Source organism: Puma concolor, chromosome A3, assembly GCF_028749965.1.
Source record: "Puma concolor isolate L17-30 chromosome A3, mPumCon1.1.hap2, whole genome shotgun sequence".
Lineage (NCBI taxonomy): Eukaryota > Metazoa > Chordata > Mammalia > Carnivora > Felidae > Puma > Puma concolor.
This window is the reverse complement of record NC_141669.1, coordinates 129,094,372-129,113,553: the sequence shown is the minus strand read 5'-3', so window position 1 is coordinate 129,113,553 and position 19,182 is coordinate 129,094,372. Positions and strand designations below refer to the sequence as shown.

Genomic DNA, 19,182 nt, shown 5'->3' with positions numbered 1-19,182 from the left:
GGTTGACATCGGAAGAAATGAGACAAGGGGCGCCTGGGGTGGCTCAGTCGGTTGGGCGTCAGACTTCTGCGTGGGTCGTGATCTCACCATTCATGAGTTCGAGCCCCGCGTCGGGCTCTGTGCTGACAGCTCGGAGCCTGGGGCCTCTTTTGGATTCTGTGTCTCCTTCTCTCTCTGCCTCTCCTCCGCTCGTGCTCTGTCTCTGTCTCTGTCTCAAAAATAAATAAACATTTTTTTAAAAAAGGAAGTAAATGAGACGAGCTATGTAGAGCAGTGGACACAGTGCCTGCCATGGGGAGGAACCCACTGTTATTATTCTGTCATTGTTATTAGACATTCAGCTGCTGATCAAAGCTCGCATTTCATCATAGCGCCTCATACAGGGTGAGGACTCCATAAACATTGCATCTTGAGTGGTCCAACTTGGGCCATGCCTCCTAAACCCATCCTTCCAACCATCCATTGATCTATCCATCCACTTTTCATTTATGTATCAGTGTTCGTTGAGTGCCAACACCGTACCAAACCTCTGTGCCGGCCAGCGGGGATCCAGCTTTGCAAGACAGATACGGTCCCTGCCGTCACAGTGCTAATCTGGGTCGGCGGGAAAGCAGAAAATAAATGAGTGAACAAATAAATAAACACAACGACTGTAAATTGTGACAAATCACCAAGGAGGTAAACCAATGTGGGAAGAATGAGTGATGGGAAGAGTTTATTTTTTTTTAAGACTTTATTTTTAAGTAATCTGTACATCCAACATGGGGTTCGAACCTATAACCCTGAGTCGCTTGCTCCCCCAACTAAGACAGCCAAGAGCCCCCGGGGGCGGGGGGTGTTTATTTTGAATCAGGTTGTCAGGGACAGCCCCTGTAAGGAGAGAATACGAGGGATATGAAGGAGCCAGCCTTAGAGAAATCTGGAAGGAGGGCATCACAGGCAGAGAAGATAGCAAGTGCAAAGGTCCTGAGGCAGAGATGATCTTGGCATGTTGAGGGGCAGATCGATGGCTAGTGTGGCTGGAGGAGAGTGGGAAGGAGCAAATCTAAGAGGTCAACATGGGGGCCAGATCAGGCAGGGCTTTGTAAGCCCCGTAACAGTTTGGACCCTGTCTTGAGTGCAGGAGGAAGCCACTGGAGGGTCTTAAGAAAGAGAGTGACAAGACCTAGTTCCTCCCTTAAAGACTGCTATGACAAGGACAATGAAAGGGTTGAGTGACACATTAGAAGGGGATGTAATTCAGTCTGGGGAAAAGTTGGAAAGGCTTCTCTGAGATGACGTTTCTACCAAGTCCTGGAATAAAGACAAAGCCAACTGGGTGTGCAAGAGGGGACGGGAAAGGGGCTCTCCAGGCCCAAAGGACAGCAAAGGCATCGTGCTGAGGGCTCTGCTGACTTCTCTTTTATAACAGGAAAATGAGAGGCTACAGAGGATCCAGAGAAGGAAGGTGTTAAAGAAAAGGTACTTAATGACGCTTGTTCTAGACGGTAAGGCGGACTTTATCCAGGACATCGCGCTCCGTATAGGGACCACCGCGATGGGATCTTACCGCGGGGAGAGAGGTTGGACTCGACTCCCAGTACAGCACAGGCCAGTGGGAATTTACAGCCAAGGAGCAGGGTGACTTCAGTGGCTGGAAAATCACTAAGAGAAAACAGCACATTAAGGGGGATTCTGGGGGCGCCTGGGTGGCTCAGTCAGTTAAGCGTCTGACCCTGGATCTTGGCTCAGGTCATGTCGTGGGATCAAGCCCCACATCAGGCTCCAGGCTGACAGCATGGAGTCTGCTTGGGCTTCTGTCTTATCCTCTCTCTCTGCCCCTCCCCTGTTCACACTCTTTCAAAATAAAGTTTTTTAAAAATGGGGGAGGGGGGATTCTGGCTGAGTATCTGAACATCTGAGGGACTCTTCTTGGACGCAAGAATGATTGTCCTTATTGTCCAAAGCAGGCCCCTAGTGGGGCATTAAGAAGGAGTCAGAGGAAGACTACCGCTAACTATATTAATGAGAACCATACGGTGTTCTGCACTGTGCGTGGGAGGCCTGGAGACCCTTGAAGTTCTGCCCCCGTTCCCTCTCCTGCCTCATGCCTCTTCTCTTCACTTGCCCTACTCGAACCACGCTGGCCCAGCATGTTCCCACCTCAGGGCCTTTGCACTTGCTGTTCCCTCCGCCTAGAATGCTTTTCCCGCTGATGGTCACATGCGCAGCTCCTCCTTATTCGAGTCTCCGCTCAAATGTCACCTCCACCGAGAGGCCCTACCTGACCACCTCAGGTAAAGTAAACACATCTCCTAGTCATTTCCCTTCCTACCAACCTGCTTAATTTTTTCGAAGCAGTTGGCATCACCCAGAATTGTCCTGTTGATCCTTTATTGTTCACCGTGTATCCTTTCCCTTTATAAGATGGTCAGCTCCACACAAGCTAGGATTTCTGCCTGCTTTGTTCGCTGCTGTATCCGGAACCTCAGGTGGTACCTGGCACATCATTGAACGAATGGATGGATGGATGGATGGATGGATGGATGGATGGACCAATGAACAAGCGAGTTTAATCTTTATGAAAATCTGACCTTGTACATATGATTATTCCCTTTTTATAGATGAGGGAATGGAAGCTCAGAGAGGTGAAGTTTCTTGTGTAAACTTAATACAGCTGTGTAAGGGGCCCATGGGGAACATTGATTGTCCAGGGGCAGGACTTGAACCCAGACCTCACCAACTCCACTCTTTTCTTCAGTAGCCCTGCCAATGAATAGTAATAATAGCTTATTGCAACAGTGCCTGCATTAGAATGGTCTTACATTGAGCTCGCGTCTTTCTTCCAGTTTAAAACAAGTAAGCAGCAAACATTCCCTGGGCCCTAACTACATGCAGGCACCACATGCATGCGTCATCTCATTGAATCCTTAATGAAGTAGGAACTATGGTGATCTCCATTGCACAGATGAAGAAATTGAGGCTCAGAGAGGTTAAGTAACTTTTCCAAGGTTGCACAGCTGGAAAATTGGGAAGCTGGGATTAAAATGCAGGTCCAAGTTCTTAACCGATACATTCTAGTGCCTCCCTCCTGTTGGACTTAGTTTATTCATTCGTTTTTCTATTCATTTATCATGCCTTCTTTCTGTGTTCGATAGATGAATGAAGACAGGGTTCACTGTAAAAGACAGGATGAAATTCAGAAAGTCAGATTACAGAGTCTTCCTGGTAATTTTGACCCTTTTAGTTAACTTTTTGTCTGATCTGATGAGACCATCATTGTCTTCAACCTCATGTTGTCAGTGCCCGATGGGCTCATACCAGGAGGGGTATCAGTTTAGCTCTTATCTTGATGCTTACCTGGGCTCACATCTCTAATACCTGCTCCAAGCTGTTGTTTCTTTACAAGGATCTTTGTAAGCCATTAGTCTTTGTCTGCAAGGACTAGTTTGCTTAAAAATGGAGAACAGAATCTGCACTCCAACTCAACTAGATGAATTAGCCAGAATACGCTAGATTATGCTGCAGTGATGAAGAAACACACCATCTCATGACTTGACACTTTGAAGTTTTGTTTCTCACTTGTGTGATTGCCACTAAGGATCCGGGAACCATGCAGCACAGCTCTCTTCCAAGGGGTGACTCAGGGTCCGATAGCTGTCATCTCAACATGAGACCTCCATTCTTTTTTTTAATTTTAGAGCATGCATGCACAAGCAGGGGAAAGGAATGGGGTGGGGGGGGGGGGGAGAGGAGCAGAAGACGGGGGAGAGATAGAGACAGAACAAGAGAGGGAATCTTAAGCAGGCTCCACGCTCAGCATAGAGCCCAATGTGGGGCTCCATCCGTGCCCCTGGAATCATGACCTGAGCCAAAATCAAGAGTCAGACACTCGACTGACTTGAGCCATCCAGGTGCCCAAGACCTCCATTCTTGCTGAGGACAGGAAGACAACCACATTCACTTACGCTCAGCCCAGAAGCGACCTACATCATCTCTGCACACAGCCCATGGGCCACAGCCTGCCACACCTTCTGCACAGAGAAAACAGAGCCTTCCAACGTGCCCGGGAAGAAGACAAGAGCCAGATACGAGTGAGTGCTAGAAGGTTCTTCCACCCCAGGCATATATACACTGCATTGCTGCAGTCAAAGATGTGAGGGTTTCTTTGCGAACCCGCTGAGCCAAGGTCTCCCTCGCCTCCTTCCGGGCACTTCTGTTTCCCCTACTGCTGTCTCATGTACAGTGAACAGAATGCCAGAGTTGATACGTGGACTCTATGTCAGTAAAACTGGATTTCTTATTTTCTTTCTTTTTTTTAAATTTTTTAATGTTTTATCTATTTTTGAGAGAGAGAGAGTGTGAGCAGGGGAGGGGCAGAGAGAGAGAGTAATACACACACACACACACACACACACACACACACACACACACACACACAGAATCCGAAGCAGGCTCCAGGCTCTGAGCTGTCAGCACAGAGCCTGATGTGGGGCTTGAACTCGTTTACCGCAAGATCATGACCCGAGCTGAAGTCGAAAGCTCAACCGACTGAGCCACCCGGGCGCCCCCTTATTTTCTTTACATTAAAAAGTAGAAATGCCGGCATTTTCTCTCTTTTTTTTAAATCTGCCTCTAATGTTATCATTTTTCATTAAATCTATCCCAGTTATTTTTATTATGAGAACACTCAGTGCGATATCTGCCCTCGTTAGTGTGCTTTGCAGTGTTGTTGACTCTGGGTGCAATGCTGGCTGGCAGGCGTCTAGGACTTCCTCACCAAGTGCCAGCCACTTCATCCCGCACCTCCCCAGTGCATCACATTGCACACACCTGCATTGGAGGCCATCTCCTTAGCCTTCGTGAAGCATTTTATAGGTCTCAGAGCACTTACTTCCTCCCCATGAGGGAGGCAGGGTGTAGATCTCAGACCTCACTGCCAGGGGAGGGAATGACCTGTATCATTTCTGGCCACGGGCAAGTGTGACTTCTCCATGCTATCCCTTCCCCTGCCTTGGCAAGAATGGAGGCCACAGATTGAGAGGATAGAGCCACCGGTTCCCTGAGTCGCCGCTTGGAAAGGAGCTATGCTGGAGACCCAGCAGACTCTGAGTGGCTGTTCGGTGAGAAAGACCAGAGATGCGAAGACACTTGCCTCAGGATGCCCCGCCAGAATAGGTACGCATCCATTTAACCTCAGCGTGAATCTCTAGTGAGACTAAAATACTACATGAAAGAAGCACCTGGTGGCTCAGTCAGTTATGTGTCCAACTGCGCTCAGGTCGTGATCTCACGGCTTGTGAGCACGTGAGCTCTCTCTGCTGTCAGCATGGAGCCCGCTTCTGATCCTCTGTTTCCCTCTCTCTCTCCCCCGTGCTTTCTCTCTCTCTCTCTCTCTCTCTCTCTCTCTCTCTCTCTCTCTCTCAAAACTAAACATTAAAAAAAATGCTACATGAGAAAGATCTCTGGTTAAGCCACCCCACTGTCTCCTTCTAAATGTAAATTGGACATTAACCAGCAAATCTGGCTATTTTTGAGAATGACCACTCATGGAACCATCATTCTGACATTAGCCAGAGTGGTGTCCAATCCCAGCATCCAGACTAATGTATTTAGCTTCCCTTAACACCCCCAGCTGCCCTGGCTGGGCTCTCAAACATTACCCGCCCCGCTCCCCATCCTGCCAGATTCAGGGGGCAAGGGGACAGCTTTGTGGCTCACCAGGACCCGTGGACACTATCCTTACCTAACATTTCCTGTTCTCTTTGTTTTTATTCAATACACTGCTCTCTGCAGCATGGATGGACTGATACCATTCATCACTGTTGAGACCGACGGTCCCTTCCTCAGTTCCGCTCGCCTTCAGCCAATACAGGGAATTGGCGATCACTCAGGCAGGAGGGACACCGCTCTGATCACGCTTCTCACTATCACCCCCTTCCTCTGCAGGGACCAGAGTCAGGTCTCCACCGCCGCCACCACCACCAGAGACATTGTCCTTCGATGGGCAGGAGGTTGTAACGTCACCAGCTCCCAGAATCCCTGCTTTGACAGGGCTCACGGGAGCTTAACTGACCGGTTAGGCGAAGGATGCCCAACCCAGAGAAGAGTCAGGTCACCTGGGGGAGATGGTTCAAGTGAGGACATGTTAAAAAACTATAACCTGAACTCCAGGATTCTAGGGTAAGAAAGGTCCTCGTGTGTTAAAACAAAGAAGGGCTTTAGAGACTAGTAGATATGGTATGAAACGCTGCCTCAGCCACTTCCCTCGTTGTCACTTTGGATATTGTCTTTCCAAGCCTCAGTTTCCCCAATTATAAAATGGTGGCAAGGGCATAGCACAACCTGCAGGTAGGTTTTGGGATGAAATGCTTCTTCGTTCCGTAAATACGGATCAGGAATCTATGGTGTGCTCTGAGGATTCGAGATTCAGAAAAATCAGACAAAACCCCTGCCCTTAAATTGTTTACGTTCTGTAGAGGTGGACATTATTGTAAAATTGCAACTTGGACAGCATTATGAAGAGAAGGACATGTACTCAGAAAGCCTGTAATCAGGGATCTGATCTGAGCAAATCAGGGTCAGGGTTGGCTTCCTGGAGGAGGTGATGCCTGCGCTAAGAAGGATGACTAGGAGCTGACCAGACAGAGCGGAGGTAAAAGCATTCCAGACAGAAGAAACAGCATGGGCAAAGGCCCTGTGGCAAGAAGGATCATGAGAACCGTGAGGGACCAAAGGAAGACTCATGCACCTGAGGTGAAAGAGCAAAGGGGAGCGTGGTACAACATGAGGCTGGAGAGTTCAGCAGAGTATAGACTAAGTGATTGTAACAGGGAGACCTCAAAATACAGTGGCTTAAACAAGATAGATACTATAAGGTAGACCAGGAGTTGGCAAACTTTTTCACTAAAGGGCCAGTCTAGGGCTGGGATTAGCTTCCGTCTCAGATCCAAGATAGTTGCTTCAACTCTGCCCATCACATCTGCCTCCCAGCCAGCAAGAAGGAGGACACAAAGACAGGCTTCATTTCTGCTCGTGTTCCATTGGCCAGACTTAGTCACATGACCACACTGAACTGCAAGGGAAGCTGGGAAATGTAGTCTTCATTCTGGGTAGCTCGTGTCTAGCTAAAACTTTATGACAGTGGAAGAAGGGAAGAACAGAGATTGAGGACATCTAGTGGTCTTTGCCACAGTGAGCCAGAGTGTCTTTGGGGAAACCAGGAAGATGTCTGTTTGCAGTGGTCCAGTGGGAGGTGATGGTGGCTTGGGGCAGGGTGGTGGCTCACAGGTAGAGGGAATGGAACAGACCCAAAGATGTTTGTGAGCCAGAATTGACACAACTTGGTGGGGGATTGGATATGGGGACAAGGGGGACCCCTGGGTTCCTTTCTTGTGCAATTAGATGCAAATCTTGTCTGGAAAGTTCTTCATATACAGTAGCAAGTCATTAAGTGGTTACGATCTTCGATATTGTGTCAGTGGGTCTAGAACTGCAAGCCCAACCCCTACAGTGACCTGACAGATAACAAAAGGAGTCAAGGGGCCTCTAGGGAAACTGGGGAGCCCATGCCCTGTCTAAAGGGGCAGCTGCTCCTTAGCTCCTGGCGGTGGTTGCTGTCGGGAATGCAGGGTGAGAGTAGGTATCATCTGATTTTCCAAGGGAATGTGAAAATCTAAATTTTTATGTGAAATCTTGCGATTTTGAAACTTACGCAAATAAGTAAAAATAAATTTCTTAGCCCCAAGGCCTCTGGTTTATAATGCTTAGGATACCCCCAGCCATGCCACTGTACCTTGCCTTTTCCACCTTTGTGACTCGGTTGCCCTCTGATGGCGAAGGCCGCTGTTGCTTGGCTCACCCCAAGGCCTCTGCCTCCCTCTTTTGTTGTCCAAGCACACGATCCCTGGATTCCCGTCCCTTTGTGCCCAGGAGCGCCACCTGCAGGCTTCTGATTCCAACTTCTTACCTATCCCCCACTGCTGGCCCCCACCAGCCGGGGAGGGGGGCAGACCATCAGCCTGCTCCCAATCCCTTTAATCGGATCTGCACCAGTGACCCTTCTAATTAAAACTCCCCGGCTGTAATCCCCCTTTAAAGCTGCGGAAGCGGAAGGGCCATAAAAGGAGCGAAAGGTTTGATGGTCCGGAAGCTGCCTCCTCCTGTGTCCTTGAAAACATCTTCAGGACGCCCACGGACCAGATCTACCTCTCACGTGTTGTGTGGCCCTGGAAAAGTCACTTCATTTTCTGGGCCTCCGTTTCATTCATCTGCTTGTTCATTCATTCGTCAACTATTTAGGGAGCACATACGCTGTGCCAGGCACTGTTTCAGGAACCAAGGCCACAGCAGTGGAAGACAGACTCGGCCTGGGTCCTCAGGAGCTGACATTCTTTGCAGGGCACAGAGGAGAAAATTCCAGCTCGGCAACATCAGTGCTATGTGGGGCTTTGGAGGATGGACACACCCAACCTAGACCTGGGGGTCAGAGCAGGCTCACTAGAGCAATGGCCCCTGAGCTGGGGCCTCATGGGGCAGTAGGAATCAGGGAGAAGTGGGGGAGGAAGAGCACTGAAGGCAGAGGGAACAGCATGGTGAGAATATCAACGTATGAGCAACCAGGGTGGTACAGCAGGATTTGGTATGGAATATGCAGTGGGAAATTCAGAAAAATCTGGAGAGAGAGAAGAGAGGTAGTCAATATAAAAATCCAAATCTCTTTATCATTCTTCATCAGTTCCTCCTGCCTCTCCAACCTCATCTCCTCCAACTCTCCCTCCTACTCACTCAGTCCCACCTACACTGAGCTTCTTTCTATGGCTTGATCAGGCCAAATTCATTCCCACCTCAGGGCCTTTGCACATGCTATGCCTTCTGCCTGGCATGCTCAGATCTTTGAACGACGCACTGATCATCAAGTCTAAGCAACCAGGATACCTCCCAAAATAGGTCTGCCCTGACTACCCAACCTCATGTGGACAGCCCTCCTTGCCTCTCCACTGATTCCCCCTGGTTTGTTTTTCTCAGTAACGTGTAGTACGTAACACTATCTGACATCATCTTGTTCTTTCTGGGCCTATGGGTTATTTTGTCCACTTCTCCCTAGCGGCTCCTTGAGGCCACAGAAAATGGTCTTTCTTATCCGTGCTGCATCCCCAGCAACTAGCATAGCATTTGGTAAGTGCTCAGTAAACACATGCCAACTATATGCAGAGAATTAGAACATTATCCAAGAGCTTGGAGAGCCATTGCAGGGTTTACAGCAGGGCTATGGCCTGCTTGGATTTTTGCTTCTCTCCTATGATCTATCAATATGACTGTGAACATCAAAAGCAATGGGATAGGGTGGCTCAGGGGAGCATCTGACTTGTTTTTTTTTTTTTTTTGAGAGAGAGAAGGTGCAAGTTAGCAAGGGGCAAAGAGAGAGGGAGAGAGAGAGAAGCGGGGCTCACCTGATATGGGGCTTGAGCCCACCTGATGTGGGGCTCAAGCTCACCCAAAATGGGGCTCAGACTCACAAACTGTGAGATCATGACCTGAGCCAAAGTTAGATGCTTAACCGACTGAGCCACCCAGGTGCCCTGAGCATCCAACTCTTGATCTTAGCTCAGGTCTTGATCTCAGAGTCATGAGTTCGAGCCCCACATTGGGCTCCACACTGGATGTGAAGCCTACTTTAAAAAAAACAAAAACAAAAACAGGGGTGCCCGGTGACTCAGTTGGTTAAGCGTCCGACTTCGACTTGGGTCATGACATCATGGTTTGTGAGTTCGAGTCCCGCATCAGGCTGTGTGCTGTCAGCTCAGAGCCTGGAACCTGCTTCAGATTCTGTGTCTCCCTCTCTCTCTCTCTCTCTGCCCCTCCCCCACTTGTTCTCTGTCTCTCAAAAATAAATAAATGTAAAAAAATTTTTTAAATAAAAAAGGCAATGGGATACTCCTTATGGAAAGCAAAAATTTTATAACTTTACCAAGGCTTATTTTACATATCATACAATTCCCCCCCTTCTGGTGTGCAGCTCAGTGATTTCTTTTTTTTTTTTAGTGAATTTGCCAAGTTGTGCAGCCATCGCCCTTACCTCAGTGTTAGAGCACTTTTATCACCCAGTGAGATCCCTCATGCCCATTGACAACAGTTAATCCATAGTCCCACCCTGGCAGCCACTAATTTGCTTTGTATCCCTATAGATTTGCCTTCTCTGGACACTTTATTTAAATTGTTTTTAATGTTTATTTCTGAGAGAGAGAGCATGAGGAGGGGAGGGGCAGAGAGAGGGAGACACAGAGTCCGAAGCAGGCTCCAGGTTCCGAGCTGTCAGCACAGAGCCTGACGCGGGGCCCGAACTCATGGACTGTGAGATCATGACCTGAGCCGAAGTCAGACGCTTAACCAACTGAGCCACCCAGGTGCCCCTGGATAATTTATTTAAATGGAACCAATCAGTATGTGGCCTTTTGTGTCTAGCTTCTTTCACTTAGCATCATGTTGTCAAGGTTCATCTGCCTTGTAGCAGGTGTCAGCACGTCGTCCCTTTTTCTGGATAAATACTATTCCACTGTGTGGATAGACCACGGCTTATCCAGTCATCAGGTGATGGGCATTGGGTTCACTCCACTTTTTAATTTACGGATAATGTTGCTATGAACATGCTTGTGCATGAAGAAGTTTCCGCATAAGAGTGCGCTTACCACAATGAGCACCTTGTAATGTATTAATGTATCGAATCGTTGAATCGCTGTATTGTACACTGAAACTAAGAGAACTGTTGTATGTTAGCTATATTGGAGTTAAAATTAGAAGAATTGTTTATGACATTTGTTTTTTTAAAAAGGGTGGGGCAGCTTCCAAGCCCTGAACAGCTCTCAGCTTGCAGAGCCTCTGGTCACTGTACGGATTTGACCCCAGTGGGCTGTGTGACCATGAAAGGGTCCCTTCCCTCTCTGCTTGAGTCTCCCCATCTTTCCAGACAGGAGCCTGTGCCCTTTTATGCACAGATATTCTGTGCCTTGTTCACATTCCTGGAAGAGCAGGGGAATGTGTGCAGGAAATGATAAACAGTTTGTATTTATAGCTGCTGAGCCAAAGGTGGGCATCCCCGTGATCAGCCACCAGAGCCGACAATTAGGAGGAGGGCTTGGCTCCAGCACCCCCTGGGTCCCACCCTGAGGACTCCCGCTGCTGCTCTCTTCCCCCCGAGAGAGCCCAAGCCTCCTCCCCCATTTTGGTGCAGACAGGTGGGTTCCAGGATCCAGAATCTCCTCACAGGGAGGGAATTTGAGGACTGCCTCCAAGTCCCTTGTCCCGGCTTTTGCCTTTGCTCCCCGGGTTCCTGGAGTCCTGCCCAAACCTGATTGGGCTCAGATCCCAGGCAAACAGGGCTGGAGATGCAGAGGCCCAGACAGAGTTTTGAGCAAAACCTGGGAGGGCTCTGGGTGTTGGCCGGTCCCCCCATCCCTGGGGTCCATCCGGAGACTGGGTCAAAATTGTCTGGATTTGAGAACAGAGCCCAAGCTTGTAGGATGTCTGCTGCCTTAGCCAGGCACTGGGGTCCACAGACCTAAGCAACCAGTCCAGGGGCTGGGGGTGGGGGCGATGATAAACTACCCAGATAATAACTTAGTAACAATGTGTATTAAGTGGCTGTTATGTGGTAAGTGCTCAATTGCTTCCATCTCCATTCTAGACACAAGGAAATGGAGGTTCCGAGAGGGGAAATGATTTGTCCAACCAGCTGCTCATAAATAAGTGTAAGGCTGGGGATAATAGCAACAAAAGCTGAGAATTCACTGAATTCTCATTGCAGCCTTGCCCTGGACACCTCCTCCCCCACCCCTCAGTCTTACAGATAAGGAAACTGAGGCACAGAAGGTTCAACACCCATTTGGAAGGTCCCCAGCCACTTCCTGGCTGGGGAAGTGTGGCCCTGACTCTAAAGGCTTCAGTGGGTTCAGGAAAGAAAACTATCTTGTGAGCAGGGCCAGGAGAGGGTGCAGAGAAAGACCCTGCATGCTGCCTTCGGAGAAGGAGGCTTGAGGTGCTCTGACCTTCCCAACACAGCCCTGAGCAGCAGGCAGCCCTCCCCCAGGACCCAGCGAGGCCTCTGCCCCCTTTTCTTCTTTTCTAGGCATCCTGAGGCTGAGAGGAGGGACGGGGAGGGCGCATCCTCAGGTACAAAGGTGGTGTCCGCCTTAAAATAACAAGCCCTAAGGACTGTACATAATATGCCGGGTGCATAATTCATGCGTCTGTCAGCAGAACAGCAATTATGTGGGCCTTCCCTGGAGTTGTCTAGGGGTTAGAAATTGGCTTGGGCTTCCCTTGCCAGCCTCTGGGGGAAATGGGACCTCCCAGCTGTTAAAGGAACAGGCTCCCCAGGAATCGGGAATTGGCTCCTTTCCTGCAGGCTCCCTCCTGGCTGGGGGGGTCAGCGCCTAGAACCGCAGCCTGCCGGGCTCAGCCCAAGACCCTGGCTGGCCGCCCCCACAAAGTCAGGCCCACCTGTGCTGGTAACTCTACGTGCATAATCTCCTTGTCCCCCAGTCTACAATTTATAAGGGGCTGGCTACCAGTATTCCCCAGGGTTTCTCAACCGTGGTACTATCGACATTTCGAGCCAGGTAATTCTTCATTGTGAGGCTGTCCCGTGCGAAGTAGGATGTTCAGTAGTAGCATCTTCCTCCCCCAAGTTGCGACAACCAAAAATTTCTGTGCAGTTTGCCAAATATCCCCTGGGAGGGGGGTCAAAATCATCTCCAGTCATGAATGACTAGAATATCCCCATTTTACACATTTGAAAACTGAGGCAGGCAAAGTTTCAATGGCAAGGCCACCCCGCTGGGTTCTACCTCTAGGACCCACGCTCCTAACTCAGTGCAGGAGTTGCCAAAGTATGCTGCCCAAATGCTTTATTCCAATAAGCACATATTTGTGTTAATGAATGTTTAACATCCCTTTCCCTGGCACCCAAACTCAGCATCTTTGCAAATGTCATTTCTCAGGACGAGACTAAAATAGAACAGAGAAGGTGAGCTGTGTTTGTTGTTGTTGTTGTTGTTGTTTTACTACTGAGTAAAGAGTACAGGCAGCAAAAGGACACATACAGTAGGACGTCAGTCCTGAGCAAGACACAGTACCAATTTGTGAGGGCCATCTACCTCTGCATTAAACACTACAGATGGGGCACCTGCATGGCTTGGTCGCTGAAGCATCCGACTCTTGGTTTCGGCTCAGGTTATGATCTCACGGTTCGTGGGTTTGAGCCCACATCGGTTCTGCGCTGTCACTGTGGAGCCTGCTTGGAATTCTCTTTCTACCTCTCCCTCTGCTCCTCCCCTGCTTGAGTTCTCTCTCTCTCTTAAAAAAAAAAAAAAAAAAAGGGGGCGCCTGGGTGGCGCAGTCGGTTAAGCGTCCGACTTCAGCCAGGTCACGATCTCGCGATCCGTGAGTTCGAGCCCCGCGTCGGGCTCTGGGCTGATGGCTCAGAGCCTGGAGCCTGTTTCCGATTCTGTGTCTCCCTCTCTCTCTGCCCCTCCCCCGTTCATGCTCTGTCTCTCTCTGTCGCAAAAATAAATAAACGTTGAAAAAAAAAATTAAGAAAAAAAAAAAAAACTCTGGGGCGCCTGGGTGGCTCAGTCGGTTAAGCGTCCGACTTCAGCCAGGTCACGATCTCGCGATCCGTGAGTTCGAGCCCCGCGTCAGGCTCTGGGCTGATGGCTCGGAGCCTGGAGCCTGTTTCCGATCCTGTGTCTCCCTCTCTCTCTGCCCCTCCCCCGTTCATGCCCTGTCTCTCTCTGTCCCAAAAATAAATAAACGTTGAAAAAAAAAATTAAGAAAAAAAAAAAAAACTCTGGGGCGCCTGGGTGGCTCAGTCGGTTAAGCGTCCGACTTCAGCTCAGGTCACGATCTCGCGGTCCACGAGTTCAAGCCCTGCGTCGGGCTCTGGGCTGACAGCTCGGAGCCTGGAGCCTGCTTCCAATTCTGTGTCTCCCTCTCTCTCTGCTCCTCCCCTGTTCATGCTGTGTCTCTGTCTCAAAAATAAATAAACGTTAACAAAAAATTAAAAAAAAAAAACTCTACAGAAAAGACAAGGGAGGAGAAAAATTTCTGGTTACCCACAGGGTGGGGAAGGACCTGTGAGAAGTGTCACCATTTCTGTTGTGTACCCTGTTTCTTCGCCTGGGTGGTGGGTTCGTGGGTGTTCTTTTGATTATGGTTCGGAAATATATATAAACTTGACCTACTTTTGTGTATCGGATATTTCTTTTTATAAAGTGATTACAGAATTTTACTTTTCCGGTGAATGCAAATCAAGGTATTAACACTCAAAAGCTTTTGTTTAAAAGACACAGGGTACTTGGGGGGGACACCTGGCGTGGCTCTGTCGGTTAAGTGTCTGACTTCGGCTCAGGTCATGATCTCACAGTTCATGAGTTCGTGCCCCGCGTGGGGTTCTCTGCTGTCAGCATACAGCCTGCTTTGGATCCTCTGTCTCCTCTTTCTGCCCGTCCCATGCTCATACTCTCTCTCTCTCTCTCAAAGATTAAAAAAAAAAATTAAAATTAAATAAAATAAAAAATAAAAGACACAGAATACGTTGAACATGAGTACAGCAAAAAAAAAAAAAAAAAAAAAAAACCAGGAAGTTGATAGAGCACCTGAGGTTGGAGAAATGCATAACACATCCTTTCGGCATCTGGGCTGGTGGAGAAAGAGCTTTCTTGCTGCTAATGGTGCCCCCGGTGCCTAGCAAAGTGCTTCACATGTTGTACATGATCAATAAATAGTAGCCAGATTGACAACTGAATTCTGGTCCTGTTCCTTCCGCTTGTCACTCTGTGAACTTGGACTAGCCCCTGCCCTGGGCTAGGTGCTAGGAGTGCGAGGGGTGCAGAGACAAAGCTCTGAACCCATCCCTCGTCCCCCCGGAAGCTCACGGATTCTGGGCAGTGATGAACACCATGCCTCTGTAATGGGATGTGTTGTAAAAGCACGCAAGGGAAGGCGAAGTGGTGAGGGACCCCGAAGGACGGAGCGGCCAGTCCCACCAGGAATGACCTCTACAGAGAGGGGTCACGTGGGCTGGGTTTTTAAAGATGGCACAGACATGCGGGATCGGCCAAAAATGGCGTGTGGCCAGAGAAGTGTGACGTTTGGGAACCTGTGGCAGGAGAGACCCAAAGAGAGGGGTCGAAGTAGGCTTGACCACCCTGTGTTGTGTGTGAGGACTGATTGCAAAGGATGGAAAACTCCCACGTGCAAGCAGCAGTGGCATTTGCTCACGGGATATAACAGGACACCTGGGGACAGGGCAGGAAACAAAGGCCAGCTGAGCCACGCAGAGCCTGGGTGGTCTCGGCTGACGGCATGTTGTGGGCTGAGGGCTGAGAGGTCGCCCCCACAAAGATAGCGGGTGTTTATCAGACACTCCCCGTGTGCTGCTGGAAGCTGTCCTAAGCACTTTGCACACGTTAACGCCTTGACTTTTCATAGCAGCTCTCTGAAATAGACACTGTATTGGCCCTCCCATTTTGCAGATGAAGAAACTGAGGCTTAGGATAAACACCTGGCTCCAGGCAAGGAAGTGGCAGAGCTGGGATTTAAACCCCAAACAACCTGACACCAGAGTCCAAGCTCTTAAATTGTTGCTCCTCACGCTGTCTTTCAAACCTGCTGTGTCCTCACTGCTGACCCCTCGGGCTAGAATAGTTAGCTTGAAATCATTGCGGTCTCCGGGCTTTGGTTTTGAATGGATTCAGAAAAACAAAAATGGATTTGAATGAATGATCTTTTTAGCTCAAACAACCAGTCATTAAGTGGCAAGTGAGATGTGACAGTGCCCTTGAACTGTTGAGGAGCACCCCGCAGAGTCAGGGTGTTAGGATGATCATCCTACTGGAGGTCGGTAACTAAATCCCCGCTCTCTTCTCCTTGCAGATCCTTGCCATCATCTCCATCATGTTCATTGTCCTCTCCACCATTGCCCTGTCGCTCAACACGCTGCCCGAGCTGCAGAGCCTTGACGAGTTCGGCCAGACCACAGACAACCCCCAGCTGGCTCACGTGGAGGCCGTGTGCATCGCGTGGTTCACCATGGAGTACCTGCTGCGGTTCCTCTCCTCACCCAAGAAGTGGAAGTTCTTCAAGGGCCCACTCAACGCCATTGACTTGTTGGCCATCTTGCCCTACTATGTCACCATCTTCCTCACCGAATCCAACAAGAGTGTGCTGCAGTTCCAGAATGTCCGCCGCGTGGTCCAGATCTTCCGCATCATGCGTATCCTCCGCATCCTCAAGCTCGCACGCCACTCCACCGGCCTCCAGTCCTTGGGCTTCACCCTGCGAAGGAGCTACAATGAGCTGGGCTTGCTCATCCTTTTCCTCGCCATGGGCATCATGATCTTCTCCAGCCTTGTCTTCTTTGCCGAGAAGGACGAGGATGACACCAAGTTCAAAAGCATCCCGGCCTCTTTCTGGTGGGCCACCATCACCATGACGACGGTTGGGTATGGAGACATCTACCCCAAGACTCTCCTGGGGAAGATTGTCGGAGGACTCTGCTGCATTGCAGGTGTCCTGGTGATTGCTCTTCCCATCCCGATCATTGTCAATAACTTCTCTGAGTTCTACAAGGAGCAGAAGAGGCAGGAGAAAGCAATCAAGCGGAGAGAGGCTCTGGAGAGAGCCAAGAGGAATGGCAGCATTGTCTCCATGAACATGAAAGATGCTTTCGCCCGGAGCATCGAGATGATGGACATTGTGGTAGAGAAAAATGGAGAAAATATGAGTAAGAAGGACAAAGTACAAGATAATCACTTGTCTCCCAACAAATGGAAATGGACAAAGAGGACACTATCTGAAACTAGCTCAAGTAAGTCCTTTGAAGCCAAGGAGCAGGGATCCCCTGAGAAGGCCAGATCATCTTCCAGTCCTCAGCACCTGAACGTCCAGCAGTTGGAAGACATGTACAATAAGATGGCCAAGACCCAATCTCAACCCATCCTCAATACCAAGGAGTCAACAACACAGAGCAAACCAAAGGAAGAACTTGAAATGGAGAGTATCCCCAGCCCTGTAGCCCCTCTGCCCACTCGTACAGAAGGGGTCATCGACATGCGAAGCATGTCGAGCATCGATAGCTTCATTAGCTGTGCCACAGACTTCCCCGAAGCCACCAGATTCTCCCACAGCCCTTTGGCCTCACTCCCCAGCAAGACTGGGGGTAGCATGGCCCCAGAGGTGGGCTGGCGGGGAGCTCTGGGTGCCAGTGGTGGGAGATTTGTGGAGGCCAACCCCACCCCTGATGCCAGCCAATGCTCTTCTTTCTTCATTGAGAGCCCCAAGAGTTCTATGAAGACGAATAACCCCCTGAAGCTACGAGCACTTAAAGTCAACTTCATGGAGGGTGACCCCAGCCCACTAGTCCCCGTTCTGGGGATGTACCATGACCCTCTTAGGAACCGGGGGGGTGCAGCTGCTGTCGCTGGGCTAGAGTGTGCCACACTCTTGGACAGGCCTGTACTGAGCCCAGAGTCCTCCATCTATACCACAGCAAGTGCTAGGACACCCCCCCGGTCGCCTGAGAAACACACAGCAATAGCATTCAACTTCGAAGCAGGTATCCACCAGTACATTGATGCGGACACAGACGATGAGGGGCAGGTTCTCTACAGTGTAGATTCCAGCCCTCCCAAGAGCGTGCATGTGAGCACCAGTCCCAAGTTCAGCGTCGGGACAAGATCAGAGAAGAACCACTTTGAAAGCTCCCCCTTACCCACCTCCCCTAAGTTCTTAAGGCAGAACTGTATTTACTCGACAGAAGCATTGACTGGAAAAGGCCCCAGTGGTCAGGAAAAGTGCAAACTCGAGAACCACATCTCCCCCGACGTCCGCGTGTTGCCAGGGGGAGGAGCCCACGGAAGCACACGGGATCAGAGCCTCTGAGCTACCCTTCCTGCAGCAGAGACTTGTGGCAAGACCTAAGAGGCGTGCTGTTCGGCTGACCTGCCGCAGAGCTTTTCCGCACGAACTCAGACAGACAGGCTCTGCAGAGCCCCCAGGCAGAAGAGAGACTCCAGAGGAGGCTCCCTAGGGCCTGGAGAGCCATGACAGGTACAACAGGATGAAGCGGGCCAAGCCACAGGCTATGGCGTCTCCTTGTAACAACTCTGCTGCCCTCTTTGGGAGATGACATGGGCAGAACTCATAGCCACCACTACCACATGCTAGACCTCACCAAGACTACCCAGTCCCCACTTTTCTGTCACGGCTCTCCATCGCAGCCTCGGGGGGCAACATCTCCATCCCTTGGGCTTCGGCTGGAGACGGACGCTGGACAACAACAAGTGGCTGGGTTGACCAATTTCGTTTTGGGCATTGCCCAGCCGCCTCTAGGAACTCCTGTCCATCGCCTCCTGGATGGATCCCACTGTCAGAAGGCTGCAGAGGATGCTTGTGTCGTGGGGAAATTTCTGCGCCATAAACCACGGTCCCAGCGCAAAACCCTTCCTCAGATGTCTTCATCGACTTCAGTGTTCCGTAGTACCTGAGATTTTATTTTGAGATACCATCAGGGTGAGTTGCACCACTTGTTCCCGATTCTAACTGCCCCCCGGCAACGTGGGAAGGGTTCAGACGGCAGGCACTCAGCCAACAGTGTGAACTGTGAACACTGCTTTAGGGTTGTATAAGGAAAACCCTCTCTGTACATCACTAGCAGACTCAAAAGATATGCAAGAGTCAAATATGCAAAAGAAATAGCTTATTCAAAGAGACTGTATGTTACCGAAGAACAGAATAAAATCTGATTTTTTTTTTTTACCTGCAAAAATGGAAAAAAAAAAAAATCCCCAATTGAAATGCCCAGTTCAGACTTTTGAATACTTCCTGTGGCAGCAGGGAAAGCATCTACTATGATAGAAATTCTTTTTTGTTTCCTGTGGTATTCAAGTTTAAAAAAAAAAAAAAAAAAGTTAAAATAAAAAGCACTTTATGTTTTTCAAAAATAGGTTCTACCAGGGACAGTGTCAACATCTTGCACTTTAAAACGAGCACTATTTCCCGTGGGCCACTTTTTGGGACTACAGTTGGGCTGTTAACTACATGCCTGTGTCGGGCCACGGTGGGTGATGTTGTGCGGGTATTGCTGTCCGCCATGTTGAAGTCTGTGGGCTCCTTCCCCGTCCCTCTGAAGCTTCCTGTGAGCCC

At 49.7% G+C, this 19,182-nt stretch overlaps 1 protein-coding gene across 1 annotated transcript in view; it reads left to right on the top strand.

Moving 5' to 3' along the window:
- Positions 1-18,980, top strand: part of KCNB1 (potassium voltage-gated channel subfamily B member 1) — a 94,753-nt gene extending 75,773 nt beyond the window's left edge. Inside the window, exon 3 of the mRNA XM_086702453.1 lies at positions 15,913-18,980. Coding sequence (XP_086558579.1) covers positions 15,913-17,919 — 2,007 coding nt within the window. The 3' untranslated portion in view covers positions 17,920-18,980. The remainder of the gene's footprint in view (positions 1-15,912) is intronic.
- The last annotated feature ends 202 nt before the right edge of the window (positions 18,981-19,182 follow it).